This window comes from Pristiophorus japonicus, chromosome 3 (assembly GCF_044704955.1).
Source record: "Pristiophorus japonicus isolate sPriJap1 chromosome 3, sPriJap1.hap1, whole genome shotgun sequence".
In the NCBI taxonomy this organism is placed as follows: Eukaryota; Metazoa; Chordata; class Chondrichthyes; family Pristiophoridae; genus Pristiophorus; species Pristiophorus japonicus.
Window position 1 is genome coordinate 265301774 of NC_091979.1, and position 15452 is coordinate 265317225.

The following is a 15452-nucleotide window of genomic DNA, read 5'->3' on the forward strand; positions in this document are numbered from 1 at the left end:
TTTTGGTCACCTGTGCTAATTTCTACTCTTGCGGCTCGGTGTCAAATTTTTATCACATAAAGCGCCTTGGGACGTTTCACGATGTTAAAGGCCCTATATAAATAAAAATTGTTGTTGTAGAGTCGGAGATGCAAGGAGGAGGAAGAGTGTGTAGGACAGTATAGGAGCTTTAGAAGGATAAGAAAGGAAAGTTCAGAGAAGAAATGAACATGGTGGTATCGATAAAATAGAGACAAGTTTATGATGGAGAGGTATAGATTGGAGAGTAGAAGTGAAGGAAGGGTCACCTATCAGATGACAAGACCCTGTCCATAAATGGTAACTGGAAGAGACTCGCCAAATATAGGAACAGCATGCAAGTCTCAGATATGCTCAGATGAGGGTAAAAGAAGTGCATGGCATAAAAATGGGAACCAAGCTTCTTGGAGGAATTCTTTAGCAATGGAGGAGGTGTAGGAATTCCATTCAAAGTCACAGATAGAAAAAGAACGTCAATAAGGTGAAGAAGAACTAAGGTTGAACCCATCAACTGTAAGGTGACTGTTGGCTGGACATGCGAGAGGCATGAAAAAATTGTGCCCTGAAATTATGCATTTGTCTGAAATTCTTCTTCACTATGTTAACCCATTAATTTTAAAAGGGATAACATGTCTGCTAAAATAAGAGAGAGAGAAATATCAGACAAACATGCTAAGCTTTCATATTGCTCATATCCCACAGCATTATTTCGGGACCTATGTCTTCAAGAATTGAAATAAACAAATTATCTTCTCCCTTGTTATTTCACTATTTAAAAAATTAAACACAGAAACTTTTCTATTTATGCCATTTCATATATCTGTCTTGGAAATGTAGTTAATACAAATGCACCACATCAACTGGTTCTCCATTGTCCACTGTACTAGTTACATTCTCAAAAATTCTAGAAGAGTTGTCAAGCATGATTTCCCTTTCATAAATCCATGCTGACTTGGACCGATCCTGTCATTGCTTTCCAAATGCGCTGCTATTACATCTTTAATAATTGATTCCAACATTTTCCCACTTCCGATGTCAGGCTAATCGGTCTATAATTCCCTGTTTTCTCCCTCTTTCTTTTTTTAAAAAATGGGGTTACATTAGCTACCCTCCAATCCAAAGGAACTGATCCAGAGTCTATAGAATGATGGAAAATAACCACCAATGCATCCACTATTTCTAGGGCCACTTCCTTAATTACTCTGGGATGCAGACTATTAGGCCCTGGGGATTTATTGGCCTTCAATCCCATCAATTTCCATAACACAATTTCCTGACTAATAAGGATTTCCTTCAGTTCCTCCTTCTCGCAAGACCCTCGGTCCCCTAGTATTTCTGGAAGGTTATTTGTGTCTTCCTTAGTGAAGACAGAACCAAAGTATTTGTTCAATTGGTCTGCCATTTCTTTGTTCCCCATTATAAATTCACCTGATTCTGACTGCAAGGGACCTACGTTTGTCTTCACTAATCTTTTTTTCTTCACATATCTATAGAAACTTTTGCAGTCAGTTTTTACGTTCTCTGCAAGCTTACTCTCATACTCTATTTCCCCTTCCTAATTAAACCCTTTGTCCTCCTCTGCTGAATTCTAAATTTCTCCCAGTCCTCAGGTTTGCTGCTTTTTCTGGCCAATTTATATGCGTCTCCCTTGGATTTAACACTATCCCTAATTTCCCTTGTTAGCCACGGTTGAGCCACCTTCCCTGTTTTATTTTTACGCCAGATAGGGATGTACAATTGTTGAAGTTCATCCATGTGATCTTTAAATGTCTGCCATTGCTTATCCACCGTCAACCCTTTAAGTATCATTTGCCAGTCTATCCTAGCCAATTCACGTCTCATACCATCGAAGTTACCTTTCTTTAAGCTCAGGACCCTAGTCTCTGAATTAACTGTGTCACTCTCCATCTTAATAAAGAATTCTACCATATTATGGTCACTCTTCCCCAAGGGGCCTCGCACAACAAGATTGCTAATTAATTGCTATTTCATAGTAAGAAATAGTTGGTTTATTAACAATGTGTTGCTATGAATGCTTAAGCACCCATGAAGCAAATACATTGCATGCTTGAATGCATGCACTTCTTTCCCCTTGCCTACAATAGGAGTGGAATAATTGATAATTTACTCATCTCTCAGGATACTAGTGGAGATTTTTTTCGCAGTGATCTGATTGGTCGTTGCAATCCCATCCCTTTCTACTTGTTATTCTGACTGAACAGTGGTGTCAGTTGGGAGGGGCCTCGTGCAAAATAATAGCTCATGAAACTGAGTCACAGGGATGACTTTGTATTGGAAATTTGTGCAATCCAGCACCAATCCAGGACTTGAGCGCATAATCTAGGCTGACTCCAATACTGGGGTAATAAGAAAGAAAGAAAGAATGGCTTAGATTTATATAGCTCCTTGCACTCCACTGGGCGTTTCAAAGTGCTTTACAGCCAATGAAGTACTTTTGGAGTGTAGTCACTGTTGTAATGTACGAAACGCGGCCGCCAATTTTCACACAGCAAGCTCCCACAAACAGCAATGCGATAATGACCAGATAATCTGTTTTTTTGTTATGTTGATTGTAATGCTAAATTCTTGGCAGTGCTGTCTTATGGAGAAGATTTTAAACCTGTTCAGGTGGATGTAAAAGATCCCACTGAACTATTAGTTCTCCCAATGTCCAGATCAACATTTTTCCCTCCACCAACTCCACCAAAACAGATTATCTCCATATTTGTATTATTTGCTACTTGTGGGATTTTACCGTGCACAAATTGGCAGCTACAGTTGTCCACAAAACAGTAGTGATTGACTCCAAATGTAATTCACTGGCTGTGAACTGCTTTGAGAATGTGAAAGGCTCTTTATTTTCTTTCTTCTTTCTATTAACAAAGGAATGCTTTTCAAACCAAATTAATTCTGAGCATTTATTTTTAATTTAGAGTGTTAACGTTCATTGGTTCAATGTATTCCATGTGATTGATATTCCAGTGAAATTAAATAGATCACCCGAGGTTATAATGGAAATTAAAAAGCTGAATTTGTTTGAAATATTCTCACATTCCGTATTTCAACACATCTGCCAAATCACTGAAAGGACGAGGCACATATATTGATTCTGCAGTGGGCCACTCTGCTATTAATATGCTCAACTATTTCATAGGATCTGATGGCTTTATCTGATCGTGTGAACCATTACACCCGGATGAACTTCATTCTTGTGGTGAAAATATCACATTCAGGAAAACAAAAGCTCTTTACACCGAAATCACAGCCTGGAATCACATCAGTGCCGTTTGGTTTAACAATCAAACTGTTTCTTTTAATTCACGTTACCCATGTGTGTTCACTTCTAACCATTTGTTAGACTGCTCGATATCCACAGCATTGGTGTGAAACAACTGGGAGAAAATCATTAGTACTATTTAATGAACATGGTGTCATTGAATGTGAATATGTATGTGTGATTGTGTGTATTACAAAGATGTGTGAATAGATAATTAAGGCTGGTGTTAGTTGAGATATAGCCTGAACATTTGCTTTCATAGTAAATTAAATTGACCATTTGTGGACTTAGTACAAGAATTTATCCTGTATTTTTTTTTTCCTCAACAAGTACGTCAGCCAGTTGAACAGAGGATGGAAACTGATGGGATGGTCAGACAAATGGTCTTAGTAGGGGGAGGATTGGCCGAGAACAGTTAAATCATCTCATTGGGGGAGGGGTGTGTGTGGGAGTGCGATGAACTGGAGGATCCAACCGCACAGTTAACCAATGAGGTGGTTCAAAGGAAAAATGATCACAGGCTTACAGTACTTCACAGGTGGGACAGGCAGAATGTGATACCAGGACGTGTGCGATGACTGGACAAGGGTCATGAAACAACATCATGCGAGTTTTTGAAATAGGAAACAGAAAATTACTGTAAATACCTACAATGCCACCATTATTGAATTCAGATGCAACTTTCCCCCCTCGGCTGGAATTCTTCAAATGGGATTACCCCTATGTGTTAGATCAAAAGCATTGCAGAACTACCCAGTGATACAGGTTAGGAATAGCATAGAGTTCAAAACCTCTACAGTTTAACGTTCTTTGCATAGTCGCATAATATTACCTCAGCTCCATTAGATAACCTGATGACACAGTGCCATCTACAGGTGCAATCCCAATGAAATATGATGACATGCTCAGCAATTTTAATAATATAATAGATTCGTAATAAGGTTGTTCTCATAAATTCAAGCATAGACACTAAACATTTATTGCACTGATTTATTGTTCAAGCAAATTTTCAAGTAAATAAGATCTTTGATTTCATCCAAATTGTGTACATAGTGTATTATGGTTCTGCTACAGAGTGCCCACTCTCCTTGTTGCCTTAAATGTCTGATTCCAGGCACTGTCGTGACCAAACCTCACGTAGAATCTATCACTTGTGAAAAATGTTCCAAAATATACCACAGTGCAAAAAATTCAAAATAATCTTTAGGGGAGAAGGGGATGGCCATGGAACTTCCCAAGAAAGAGGAGCGGGGAATAGCATATGGCATGGGGGAGAGGCATGTGGGAGAATCAGTATTTGGATGGAGTGCACAATTTTATATTTTCTGCCTACATCCCTGGCCACCAAAGATTATAAATACCGTAGCTGCCTCCTGTAAACTGGGAACACCCTAATGATAGACCTGCCAAGATGCACATCATGGGTGAGGATGATACTTAGGGGGAGAAATTCGTCAGCGCTCCGTTTGGGGCGCTAACTTTTTAAATTTTGAAAATTAAAAGCGCCAGGCACAATGAAATCTTAACTTCTTCCAAATTGGGCTTTAGCACCCCAGGAAGGAAGGGGGCGGTAAATCAAGCACTAATGACCTCAGTGGGGAGCTACAGAGGCGCTACCACCAGAGCGCTAACGAATTTCCAGCATGACTTCCGGGAGGGCGACTGGGTGACATCATCAAGGCCCAGGTCGCTGTTTGGAGCGTGGGCAGGAACATCGGCAGGGCCCAGGTGCAGCGGAGGAGCGGGACGGTCGGGGCGGATGAGTGGCGAGAGGTTGTGGCGGAGGTGTGGCGAATGATCGAGGTGGAGGAGCGATGAGAGATCGTGGCTGAGCTGTGGCACGAGATCAGAGGCGAGAGATCGTGGCGGAGGTGCGGCGAATGATTGAGGCGGAGGAGTGATGAGAGATCGTGGCTGAGATTCGGCGCGTGATCGTGGCGAAGGTGCGGTGAATGTTTGGTGCGGAGGAGCGGTGAGAGATCGTGACGGAAGTGCGGCGAATGTTTGTGGCGGAGGAGCAGCGAAAGATTGTAGCGGAGGTGTGGCAAATGAGGGTTGCGTGGCTCAGAAGAGCCGAGGGCACAGGGGCAGCACGGCTCTGCCCACACTGCGATATGTGCACGCACTAGGTCCATGCAGCAGAGCAGGTCTCCAGTCGTCCTGGTTAACCCTTGCCACTGGATAAAGACCTAGCTCGGTCAAGCCCGTGTGGTGGCTGATGTGCAACGGTCACCACACATTAAAAAAATCCACGCATAGGCATCTTCCAGCCCTGGAGTTCAGGACTGGAATATCGAGTCTTTCATTGAAACATCTGTGAACTCATCCCTTTTGGTGTGAAAGCAAGACATCCTCATTCGAGGGATCGCCTATGATGATGATCGAATTTCAGGTGACTTGCATTCTGTAATCATCCTTCCATCCATCACACTGGCTCATTCCAGCTCTTAAAGGGGAGGTTCTATCGAGCTGTGGCTGCTCATTTTCATCATTCTTCGAACTGAACTCAACCTGACACCAACTGAGAGATCACATGGCTATGGCTGCTCCTAATCCAGATTGAACGGAGAGAGCCCGTAGGTTCTGACATATGAGGAGAGACTGGATCAACTGGGCCTTTATACATTGGAGTTTAGAAGGAAGAGAGGGGATCTCAAAGAAACATATAAAATTCTGACGGGACTGGACAGGTTAGATGCGGGAAGAATGTTCCCGATGTTGGGGAAGTCCAGAACCAGGGGACACAGTCATAGGATAAGGGGTAGGCCATTTAGGACTGAGATGAGGAGAAACTTCTTCACTCAGAGAGTTGTTAACCTGTGGAATTCCCTGCTGCAGCGAGTTGTTGATGACAGTTCATTGGATGTATTCAAGAGGGAGTTAGATATGGCCCTTACGGCTAAAGGGATCAAGGGGTATGGAGGGAAAGGGGTACTGAGGTGAAGGATCAGCCATGATCTTATTGAATGGTGGTGCAGGCACGAAGGGCCAAATAGCCTACTCCTGCACCTATTTTCTATGTTTCTATGTTGAATGATGTCGCATTGGAGGCATTGATGGGGGTGGTTGAACAAAGGAGGGAAGTGCTCTTCCCGGCAACTGGAAGGAAGCCATTGCCCCATGTCTTCAGGGCCATATGGAGGGAAGTGGCAGAGGAGGTCTCAGTCAGTAGTGTCATTGAACGCAGCCTCACACAATGCAGTAAAAAGTTCAACAACCTCAGTCGCATTGGTCAAGGTGAGTATATGTTTCAACAAGTCCTATATATCAGCATCTGAACTTCTGTATATGCACACTGTGCAAATCACCACTCACTCCCTTACCACTCCCCCACCAAACATCTGCAACTACTCAAACTCACATCCTCATCTCACGCCTTGCCTACATTCACAGCTAACAACAACGGCAGGCATATCTTCCAGACACATAGCTGGACTCTGACTCACATACATTCCTTTATTTTGCAGGCCAAGGTGACCCACAATAGGAGGGGGCAGCAGAGGACAGGCGGGGGTGAACCTCCGCTCCAGCAGCTGTCACACCTCGAGCAGCGAGTGCTGCGGCACATTGGGCAGCAGGTTGTGAGCGCCATGGCCATCGGCGACATCGACTCCGCTGGGGGCAACAACGGTATCTTTATCCCCTCCTTTTCTCATCCCCCTCACACTAAAAAGTTTTATCACTGTCCAGCTCCTGATACTGTCTGCATTCGTTGCTTCATTCCTGCCCCTTGCCCTCATCTTAATGCGAGTCTTGTGCCTTTATGCTTTCAGATGATCAGCAACCAGATGTCCAGCCTGTCCCTGAGCACCCCCCCCTCCCCACCCACTCCATGAGAGTGATGAAGGGGAAGAGGAGGAGGACCCAAGCATTGCGTCATTGCAACTCTCACCCGCGGGCACCACCTCAAAGGCTGGCACGATGCATTTGTTAGAAGTTAGCTTAGTAGAGGGGTCTGCACTGGGTGATGCACTGGGGCCTAGCAGGCTGCAGCTAAGCCAAGGGGAAAGGGTAGCTCGGGAGCCAGCTCCCCAGAGGGAGAGTTCGCGCATGAGTTCTGCTGCACAGGACTCAAGATGAGGACCTCAATGGGGAGGCGTTCACAAGAAGGGTGATGACCATGCACTCTGACAACATAGGTGCAATGGCAAGGGTACCGAGAGCCTCTCTGCTATGGTAAGGAGTGTGGAGGAGTCCGCCTCCAGCATTGCACAGAGCTCTGCGCACACCATGGAGCCCATCATTGCCAGTCTGCAGACGATGGTGGACTCCTAGAAAGACTATGGGTGATCCAGACCTCATGACGTGTGTCATGGGTGATGTGGCAGCCTCCAGCGTGGAAGCCCCGACCTGTGAGAAACCACCAGCCGCAGGTCGGGGCCATAAAAGGAGCGGAGGTGCGGCGGCCCGGGAGCAGTGTGGAGGCCACTTCAGGGAGCAGCGCGAGCTGGTGCAGGAGGGCGGCGACTTGGAGAAGGCCGACTGGATTGGCGTCACCAAAATCCAGGTCGCTGGTTGGAATGTGGGTAGGTACAGCAGGAGAACGGCAAACAGCAGACGAGGTCGGGGCGAAGGAGCGGCGAGAGATTGTAGAGCGACGTGATTGGGGCCCAAGAGAGGTGTAAGTTCGGGGTCCAGAAGAGTCGAGGGCCCAGGGGCAGCACGGGCCAGCCCACACTGCAATATGTGTGCGCACTAGGTCCGTGCAGCACAGTAAGCCTCCAGTCGTCTTGATTAATCCTTGCCACTGGACCAAGACCTAGCTCTGTCAAGCCCGTGTGGTGGCTGGTGTGCAATGGCTAGCACACGTTAAAAAAATGGATGCGCTTATTTGCACTGCATAAATGGCCATCATGCTCCACCCTTTGTTTCTGATTGTTCCCCTTGAAGGATAAGCCACGCCCTGAAACTTCACTGGAATGTGTAACTGGAACCGTCTATCCCAAGGTCGCACTGACTTTGCAAATTGTAACTCGATTGTAACAGGGGGATCAAGGGGTATGGCGAGAAAGTAGGAATGGGGTACTGAAGTTGCATGTTCAGCCATGAACTCATTGAATGGTGGTGCAGGCTAGAAGGACGAATGGCCTACTCCTGCACCTATTTTCTATGTTTCTATCATCCACTTTGACTTGCTGAAGCAGCAGAGGACAGAGCTCCCCAGAAGACAGCAAGGGTCAGCCAAAGTGCCTTACTCCAGTCCAAATACATCCCTCCCCCAGCCAAACCTTATCCCAGTGTAAGTTCATCCTCCCCTCCCCCCCACCTCCACCATTATAGATGGGGCAGGCATTGTGTACGGATTGTTAACAGGTTTATGGGGTATGAAGTGGCAGTGTCGTCACCTGGATATCATCCACTCCAACGGGGGTTGGAAGAACGTGATCCATCTCCCCAGTCTCTCTCTCTCTCCCCCCCCCAGCTTCTCTCATTCTCTCTCCCTGCCCCTCCAGTCTCTCTCTCTCTCTCTCTCTCTCCCCCCCCCTCCCCCCCCCTCCAGCCTCTCTCACTCTTTCTCCCCACCCCCCGCCCCCCCCCACCTCCCGGATCTCTCTGTCTCTCCCCACCCCCCCCCCCGCCCCCAGCTTCTCTCTCGCTATCAGGCCCACGCCAGTCGCTCTTGGCATATCCCTCCCCTCCGCCATCGGGCCCAGGACCGCTGCTGGGCCCACGCCGGCCGGGGCGGGGAGAGAGTCAGAGCCTCAGGTCCTGCTTCTCGGCACCACGTTCATGGAATGATTCGGGCTGGGGGTGGGAGGGGGGGCGCGGAGCTTGACGGGGGCGGGGCTTGTCACCTGTCGGTCAAAAAAGTGCAGTACAAATAGTTACATTGTAAAAAAAATCCACACAAAGTCATCTTCCACTCTTCAATATGTAGATCGGGACCTGGAATGTTAGGTCCTTCATTGAAGTACCTGTGAACTCATCCTTTTTTGGTGTGGAAGCAGGTCATCCTCGAATAGAGGGACTGCCTAAGAAGAAGGCAGCAGCCTCCATTGCAGCACAGGCGGAAGCAATGCAACGTCTTAGTGCTGTAATGCAGAAAATAGTTGCTGGCATGGAAGCTCAGACTGCTATCATACAGGACCCAAATTTGCCCAGGAGTTGCTCCGTTTTTTTGAGCAACTTGATTTTTCTGGAGTATCTTAAAAATCCCCATTCCACACATTTAATTTGCGCCAGTGTAAGTAAGTTAGGTTTTTTTTGTTTCGTTTTTTTTAAAGGCACCTAAGCCTGTTTTGGCCATTTAAACCAGTTTGGACAGCTAATAGTTGCTCCAAACTAACTTAGGCCAGCGTATGTGGCCACTTGTGACCGCACAGAAAATCCTTGCGGAGAGTTAAGTAATCAGCGCAGGTAGCAAGAGGAGGGGGGAGGGTGGGGAGGGAAGCGGAGAGGACCTGGCAAAGCACTAAACACCTTCACAACAACATTCAAGGAGCATAAAAACCATCAATAATACATAATAAATGAATAAATAAATAAATCAAAATAAAACTTAAGTCCCACCTTTATAACTCGGCCCGGGAAGTCAGCGGGCCTGCCGGTGCAAGAGGCCACTCTATTGGGGATAGGTGCGGGTGGGTGGGACGGCCGGGGGGAGAGAGAGCGCAGGGAACTGGCCACACACAACACACAGCAGGCTGGGCTCACAGAACATGGAGGCTGCAGGAGTCAGCTCCGAGGGACTGGTGGACTTCTCCGAGGGACTGCTGACCTCTTCCGAGGGACTACTGACCCCTCTCTCTGAGGGACTGGTGACTTCTCCCTCTGAGGGACCGCTGACTTCTCCCTCTGAGGGACTGCTGACTTCTCCCTCTGAGGGACTGCTGACTTCTCCCTCTGAGGGACTACTGACTTCTCCCTCCGAGGGACTGGTGGACTTCTCCTCCGAGGGACTGGTGGACTTCTCCTTCCGAGGGACTGCTGACTTCTCCGATGGACTGCAGACCACTCTGTCCGAGGGACTGCTGACTTCTCCTCCAAGGGACTGTTGACTTCTCCTCCGAGGGACTGATGGACTTCTCTCCGAGGGACTGGTGGACTTCTCCCTCCGAGGGACTGGTGGACTTCTCCCTCGGAGGGACTGGTGGACTTCTCCCTCCGAGGGACTGGTGGACTTCTCTCTCCGAGGGACTGGTGGACTTCTCCTCCGAGGGACTGGTGGACTTCTCCCTCCGAGGGACTGGTGGACTTCTCTCTCCGAGGAACTGGTGGACTTCTCCCTCCGAGGGACTGGTGGACTTCTCTCTCCGAGGGACTGATGGACTTCTCTCTCCGAGGGACTGGTGGACTTCTCTCTCCGAGGGACTGGTGAACTTCTCTCTCCGAGGGACTGGTGGACTTCTCCCTCCGAGGGACTGGTGGACTTCTCTCTCCGAGGGACTGGTGGACTTCTCTCTCCGAGGGACTGATGGACTTCTCTCTCCGAGGGACTGGTGGACTTCTCTCTCTGAGGGACTGGTGGACTTCTCTCTCCGAGGGACTGATGGACTTCTCTCCGAGGGACTGGTGGACTTCTCCCTCCGAGGGACTGGTGGACTTCTCTCTCCGAGGGACTGGTGGACTTCTCTCTCCGAGGGACTGGTGGATGACTCTCTCCGAGGGACTGGTGGACTTCTCCTCCGAGGGACTGGTGGACTTCTCCTCTGAGGGACTGCTGACTTCTCCTCCGAGGGACTGCTGGACTTCTCCTCCGAGGGACTGCTGGACTTCTCCTCCGAGGGACTGCTGGACTTCTCCCTCCGAGGGACTGGTGGACTTCTCCCTCCGAGAGATTGGTGAACTTCTCCTCCGAGGGACTGGTGGACTTCTCCCTCCGAGGGACTGGTGACTTCTCCTCCGAGGGACTGGTGGACTTCTCCTCCGAGGGACTGGTGGACTTCTCTCTCCGAGGGACTGCTGACTCCCCCGCCCCCCGATCAAAACACTCTCCCCCGCCCCCCCGGATCATAAACTCTCCTCCTCCCCGCCTCCACATCCCCGGCGGCCCCTCCCCCCAACCCGCCATCAAAACTCTCCCCCTCGCCACTGCCCCCCACACCCCCCATCAAAACTCTCCTCACTAAACAAAGCACAACCATCAATAAATAAAAAATAAAACTCAAGTCCTACCTCGGCCCGGGAAGTCAGCGGGCCGGCCGGCCGGTGCAGGAGGCGACTCGGCCGGGGATAAGTGCGGGACTCTCTCCAGGACGTGCCGCAACCCGGCGTGCATCGTGAGGCCGCTCGGCCTGGGATAGGGGCGGGACATCGAGTCCCACGCTACAGAGGAGCTACTGCACATGCGCGAAATCTCCAGTGCGCATGCGTTGAGCTGCCGGCACTCTTTTGAGCGCAAGTCCCTAGTTCTGCCCCCTAATTAAATTTCCACACTAAGCACAAGGACAGTCGACAGAGCGGAGAGAATACAGGGATATATTTTTGGCGCCGTTTTGAGCGTAGGAAGTTGGCGCAACTCACGTGAGTGCGCCAAAAAACTGGAGGGGCAAATTTGGGCCTACAGTCTCAGCTAGATGCCAAGGGAGCTCTGACTGCTGCCATCGTCACTGGGTCCACCACAGTTGCCTGGGGATCTCACGGTGTCACAGCAGGCCACCAAGCTGTGCTCCAGCAGATTGGTGGGGGTGCTGAGGTGCTGCTCCGGGGGTGTGGCAGTCGGTCAGTGAAGCAGGAATCTGCTGCCCTCTCTCAGGATGACAGCATTCCCGATCCCACCACTGGCACTCTGCCATTGCACTTGCCTCTGCCTGTCACCCAGCCAGCCCAGCCTGCCGCCGGCCAGCCTGAGGAGCTACAGTCTATAGCTGGGCTTTCCAGGCCCAGAGCTGGTCGAGGGCATCCTACAAGCTCCTCTGTAGTCTCTGGTCCTGACACCCAGCAGTCTTCCACCAGTCGTGCTGCAGCCACAGGGGACACACTGCATAGGAGCAGTAGAATAGGTAAAGCCAGTGTTAAGCGGGGATATAAGGTTTTGCACAAGGGTGATTAGTCAATTTAACTGTTGTGTATATATATGATGTTCATGTTTTATGATACACATTTAATTGGAATGTTGCATATTTAGTGCTGTCCCTCATTTCAGTTTTGGGGCTAGCTACGGAATGGGAAATTGTTGTAATGATGGGGACGTGCAGACCAACTGGGAATTGGCCTGGAATTCATTTGAACTGAACTCTAATGAGGCACTCGTGGACTGCACTTGCAGAAGGCCGATTGAATGCCTGCCTCCTCCATCGCTGCCCCTGCTGCTCCTGTTCCTCCTCCTCTTCGTCCTCGTCCTCCTCCTACTCCTCGTCCTCCTCCTCCTGAGGTAATGGAGCATTGCCTGGTGGCAATGGCTGCGCCCTCATAATAGCAAGGTTGTGCAGCATGCAGCAGATGACAACGAAAAGGGACACCCGCTCAGCCAATTACTGGAGGACTCCTCCTGAGCGGTCAGGGCAGTGGAACCGTTGCTTCAGCACTCCGATGGTCTGCTCAATGATGGGATGGTTCTCATTGTATGGGTGCTGGGCAGGAGTGGTGGGTTTGCGGAGGGGAGTCATGAGCCAGGTGGAGAGCGGATAGCCCTTGTCTCTGAGCAGTGAGTCGCGAGCTTGGTGGCTAGAAGAGAGCTGGCACACCGGTCTAGCGCAGGATGAAGGCATCATGGCTACTGCCAGGATAGCGGGCATTGACGGTGAAGATTCACTTTGTGTGGTCGCACACCAGCTGCACATTCAGTGAGTGGAAGCCTTTGCGGTTACGGAAGACCTCAGGATTGTGATGCGGTGCCCACAAAGTGATGTGGGTGCAGCCAATGGCGCCCTGCACCATGGGGAAGCCCGTTATCCTGGCAAAGCCACATGCACACTCCAGCTGCTTCTCTCTGGTCATGGGGAAGGAAATGTAATCCCTCCTCCTTCTGTACAGAGCATCTGTGACCTCGCGGATGCATCAATGGATGGCAAACTGGGAGATGTTGATATCTCCTGTTGCACACTGGAAGAATCCATTGGTGTAGAAATTGAGCGCAATGGTGACCTTGACTGCCACTGAGAGAGCAGTAATCACACTGGTCTGAGGCCCGAGGTCTGGTTGCAGGAGGTGGCAAAATTCAGTAACCACGTCCTTGCTGAAGCGCAGCCTTCGAGAACACTGTTCCTCTGACATTGATGTAGGAGAATTGCTGTGGAATACCCTGGGAGGATAAGGCCTCCTGTTGAGAGCCCTGTGGGCCCTCCTATCTCTGGTCACATTTGACAATGTTTCTCTGTGCCTCAGTTGCCTCTGATGGTGACACTGGAGTGCGAGGTCCAGTGCCAGCACAGCCCCCATGAAACAATATAAATGTTGCAGTTTCAAATCTGCCCTCAATGAAAGTCAGGAATATTTAAGAGCCAGAACACTCCTGGAACTGCAAATCACTCAAATCAGTCAAAACGCCTGTCTGCCTATGTGAAACTAAGGAAACATTATTAGCCAACTAAAACTTCACCAGATGCTGGCGCCTTTAAATAGCGCTCCTCCAGCCACCATTCGACTGAAACCCGACAGCTGAAGCTGTTATTGTCAGCGCTAGGCGCTAAACGGGGGGGGGGGCGAGGTACAATATTTGTTCCAGGGCTTTGCACATGGTGATTGATGATGTCAGCATCGTCGGGTGCAGCACAGCAGGGCGCTATGTGTTACTGCCGCCACAAAACCCCGCCGAATTTAGCGGGAGGCGCTGTTTTCGCCAAGCCCGATCGCAAACTCATTTGTGCCCCGTTACGCGAGCCGCAAAGTAGCCCAATTTCTCCCCCTTAATCTTTCAAAGTGGATTCTACAAACCTAAAGCATCGCACCAACTGACACTCCCACAATAAGTGTAGCAGAGTCCCTCCATTTTCGTGTAAAGACACTGCAATGTAGGGTGTGTCCGCACCAATGAATTGCAGATAGCTTAGTGTCCACATTAAGTCCTATATCAACTGCCCCCAAGCACTGACTGAGCTTGCATGATCTATGCTACATACACTGTCTCATCATTATGGTGAGATTGTCTGAGAAAAGCATCAAGTGAAATTGTAAATTCACTGAAAGAAGTCTCACTGCAAATAAACAAGACCTGACGGGTCTGTGATGTCTTAATTACTGGTGCTGTATTCATTCATTTCTGCCGTGACAGGGAAATCACGTTGCAGTTATGTACCTTGATGGATCAGCATCTCCAGATATGAACAAACCATCAATACTACAAGAACTGCAGATGGTATGACAAACATGTTTACAGTGGTGCAATTAAGCACCTCTAAGAATAGATTTAAAGAGTGTCAAGTATATATTTTTTAGAATGAGCATTTTTGCCAATTCTTTTCCACCTTTTCTTGACTCCTGCTGTGCTCTAGATTCTCAGGTCCTTACAGTCCCGGCTCACGTGAATGTTCATCATGTAATGATAGGCAATGAGTGCTGGCAGGCTATTTGCTCAGAAGGGGCATCACAACCAAGCCTGGTCCTCCCCTCCCTTGATAACCAAAGACATGCCCTATATAGTGGGGAACCCTGGATAATGATCAGGAGCAGTAATCCTGGCTTCTTTACACAGTCCAGGTGTGCGGAGGTCAGTTGTGACTTCTCTTCAGCATCCCCTGTCTGAGTTCAGCCAATCAAGCTCAGACCAGGAGTCAAAGCTGGGACCAACCGCTTTGTAGCAACTGAGCCAGAGGCAGATGTATCAGAAATGATGTAATGGGGTTCACTGGCATAGCTGGCTGGAAACTGTAACATGTCTCCTTTCGTAACGTCACAAATGAAACATTTCTTCAGGACTTAAAAAAACCCATATATTAATACTGTCATGTAGAGGACAGTTAAAAGGAAGGAATGCACATGATTAAGAATGTAAGAAATAGGAGCAAGAGTAGGCCATATGGCCCCTCGAGCCTGTTCTACCATTCAATACGATCATCGCTGATCTTTTGCCTCAACCCCACCTTTCCCACCTTATCCCCATATCCCTTCATTCACTTAGTGTCCAAAAATTCTGTTTTTTTTAAGAATGAGATCAATAGATTTTTATATATATAATATTGAGGAAAATGGAGGCCAGATTTTCTCTGGTACAAGTTTAGCAGCTCGGATACATTTATTTGAAGGAAAAATATACACCCACTTTCAAGATGATGTCTAA

At 48.7% G+C, this 15452-nt stretch overlaps 1 protein-coding gene across 1 annotated transcript in view; it reads left to right on the top strand.

Moving 5' to 3' along the window:
* Window positions 1-15452, top strand: part of gucy2g (guanylate cyclase 2g) — a 130770-nt gene that overhangs the window by 16958 nt on the left and 98360 nt on the right. Inside the window, exon 8 of the mRNA XM_070873982.1 lies at window positions 14448-14531. Coding sequence (XP_070730083.1) covers window positions 14448-14531 — 84 coding nt within the window. The remainder of the gene's footprint in view (window positions 1-14447; window positions 14532-15452) is intronic.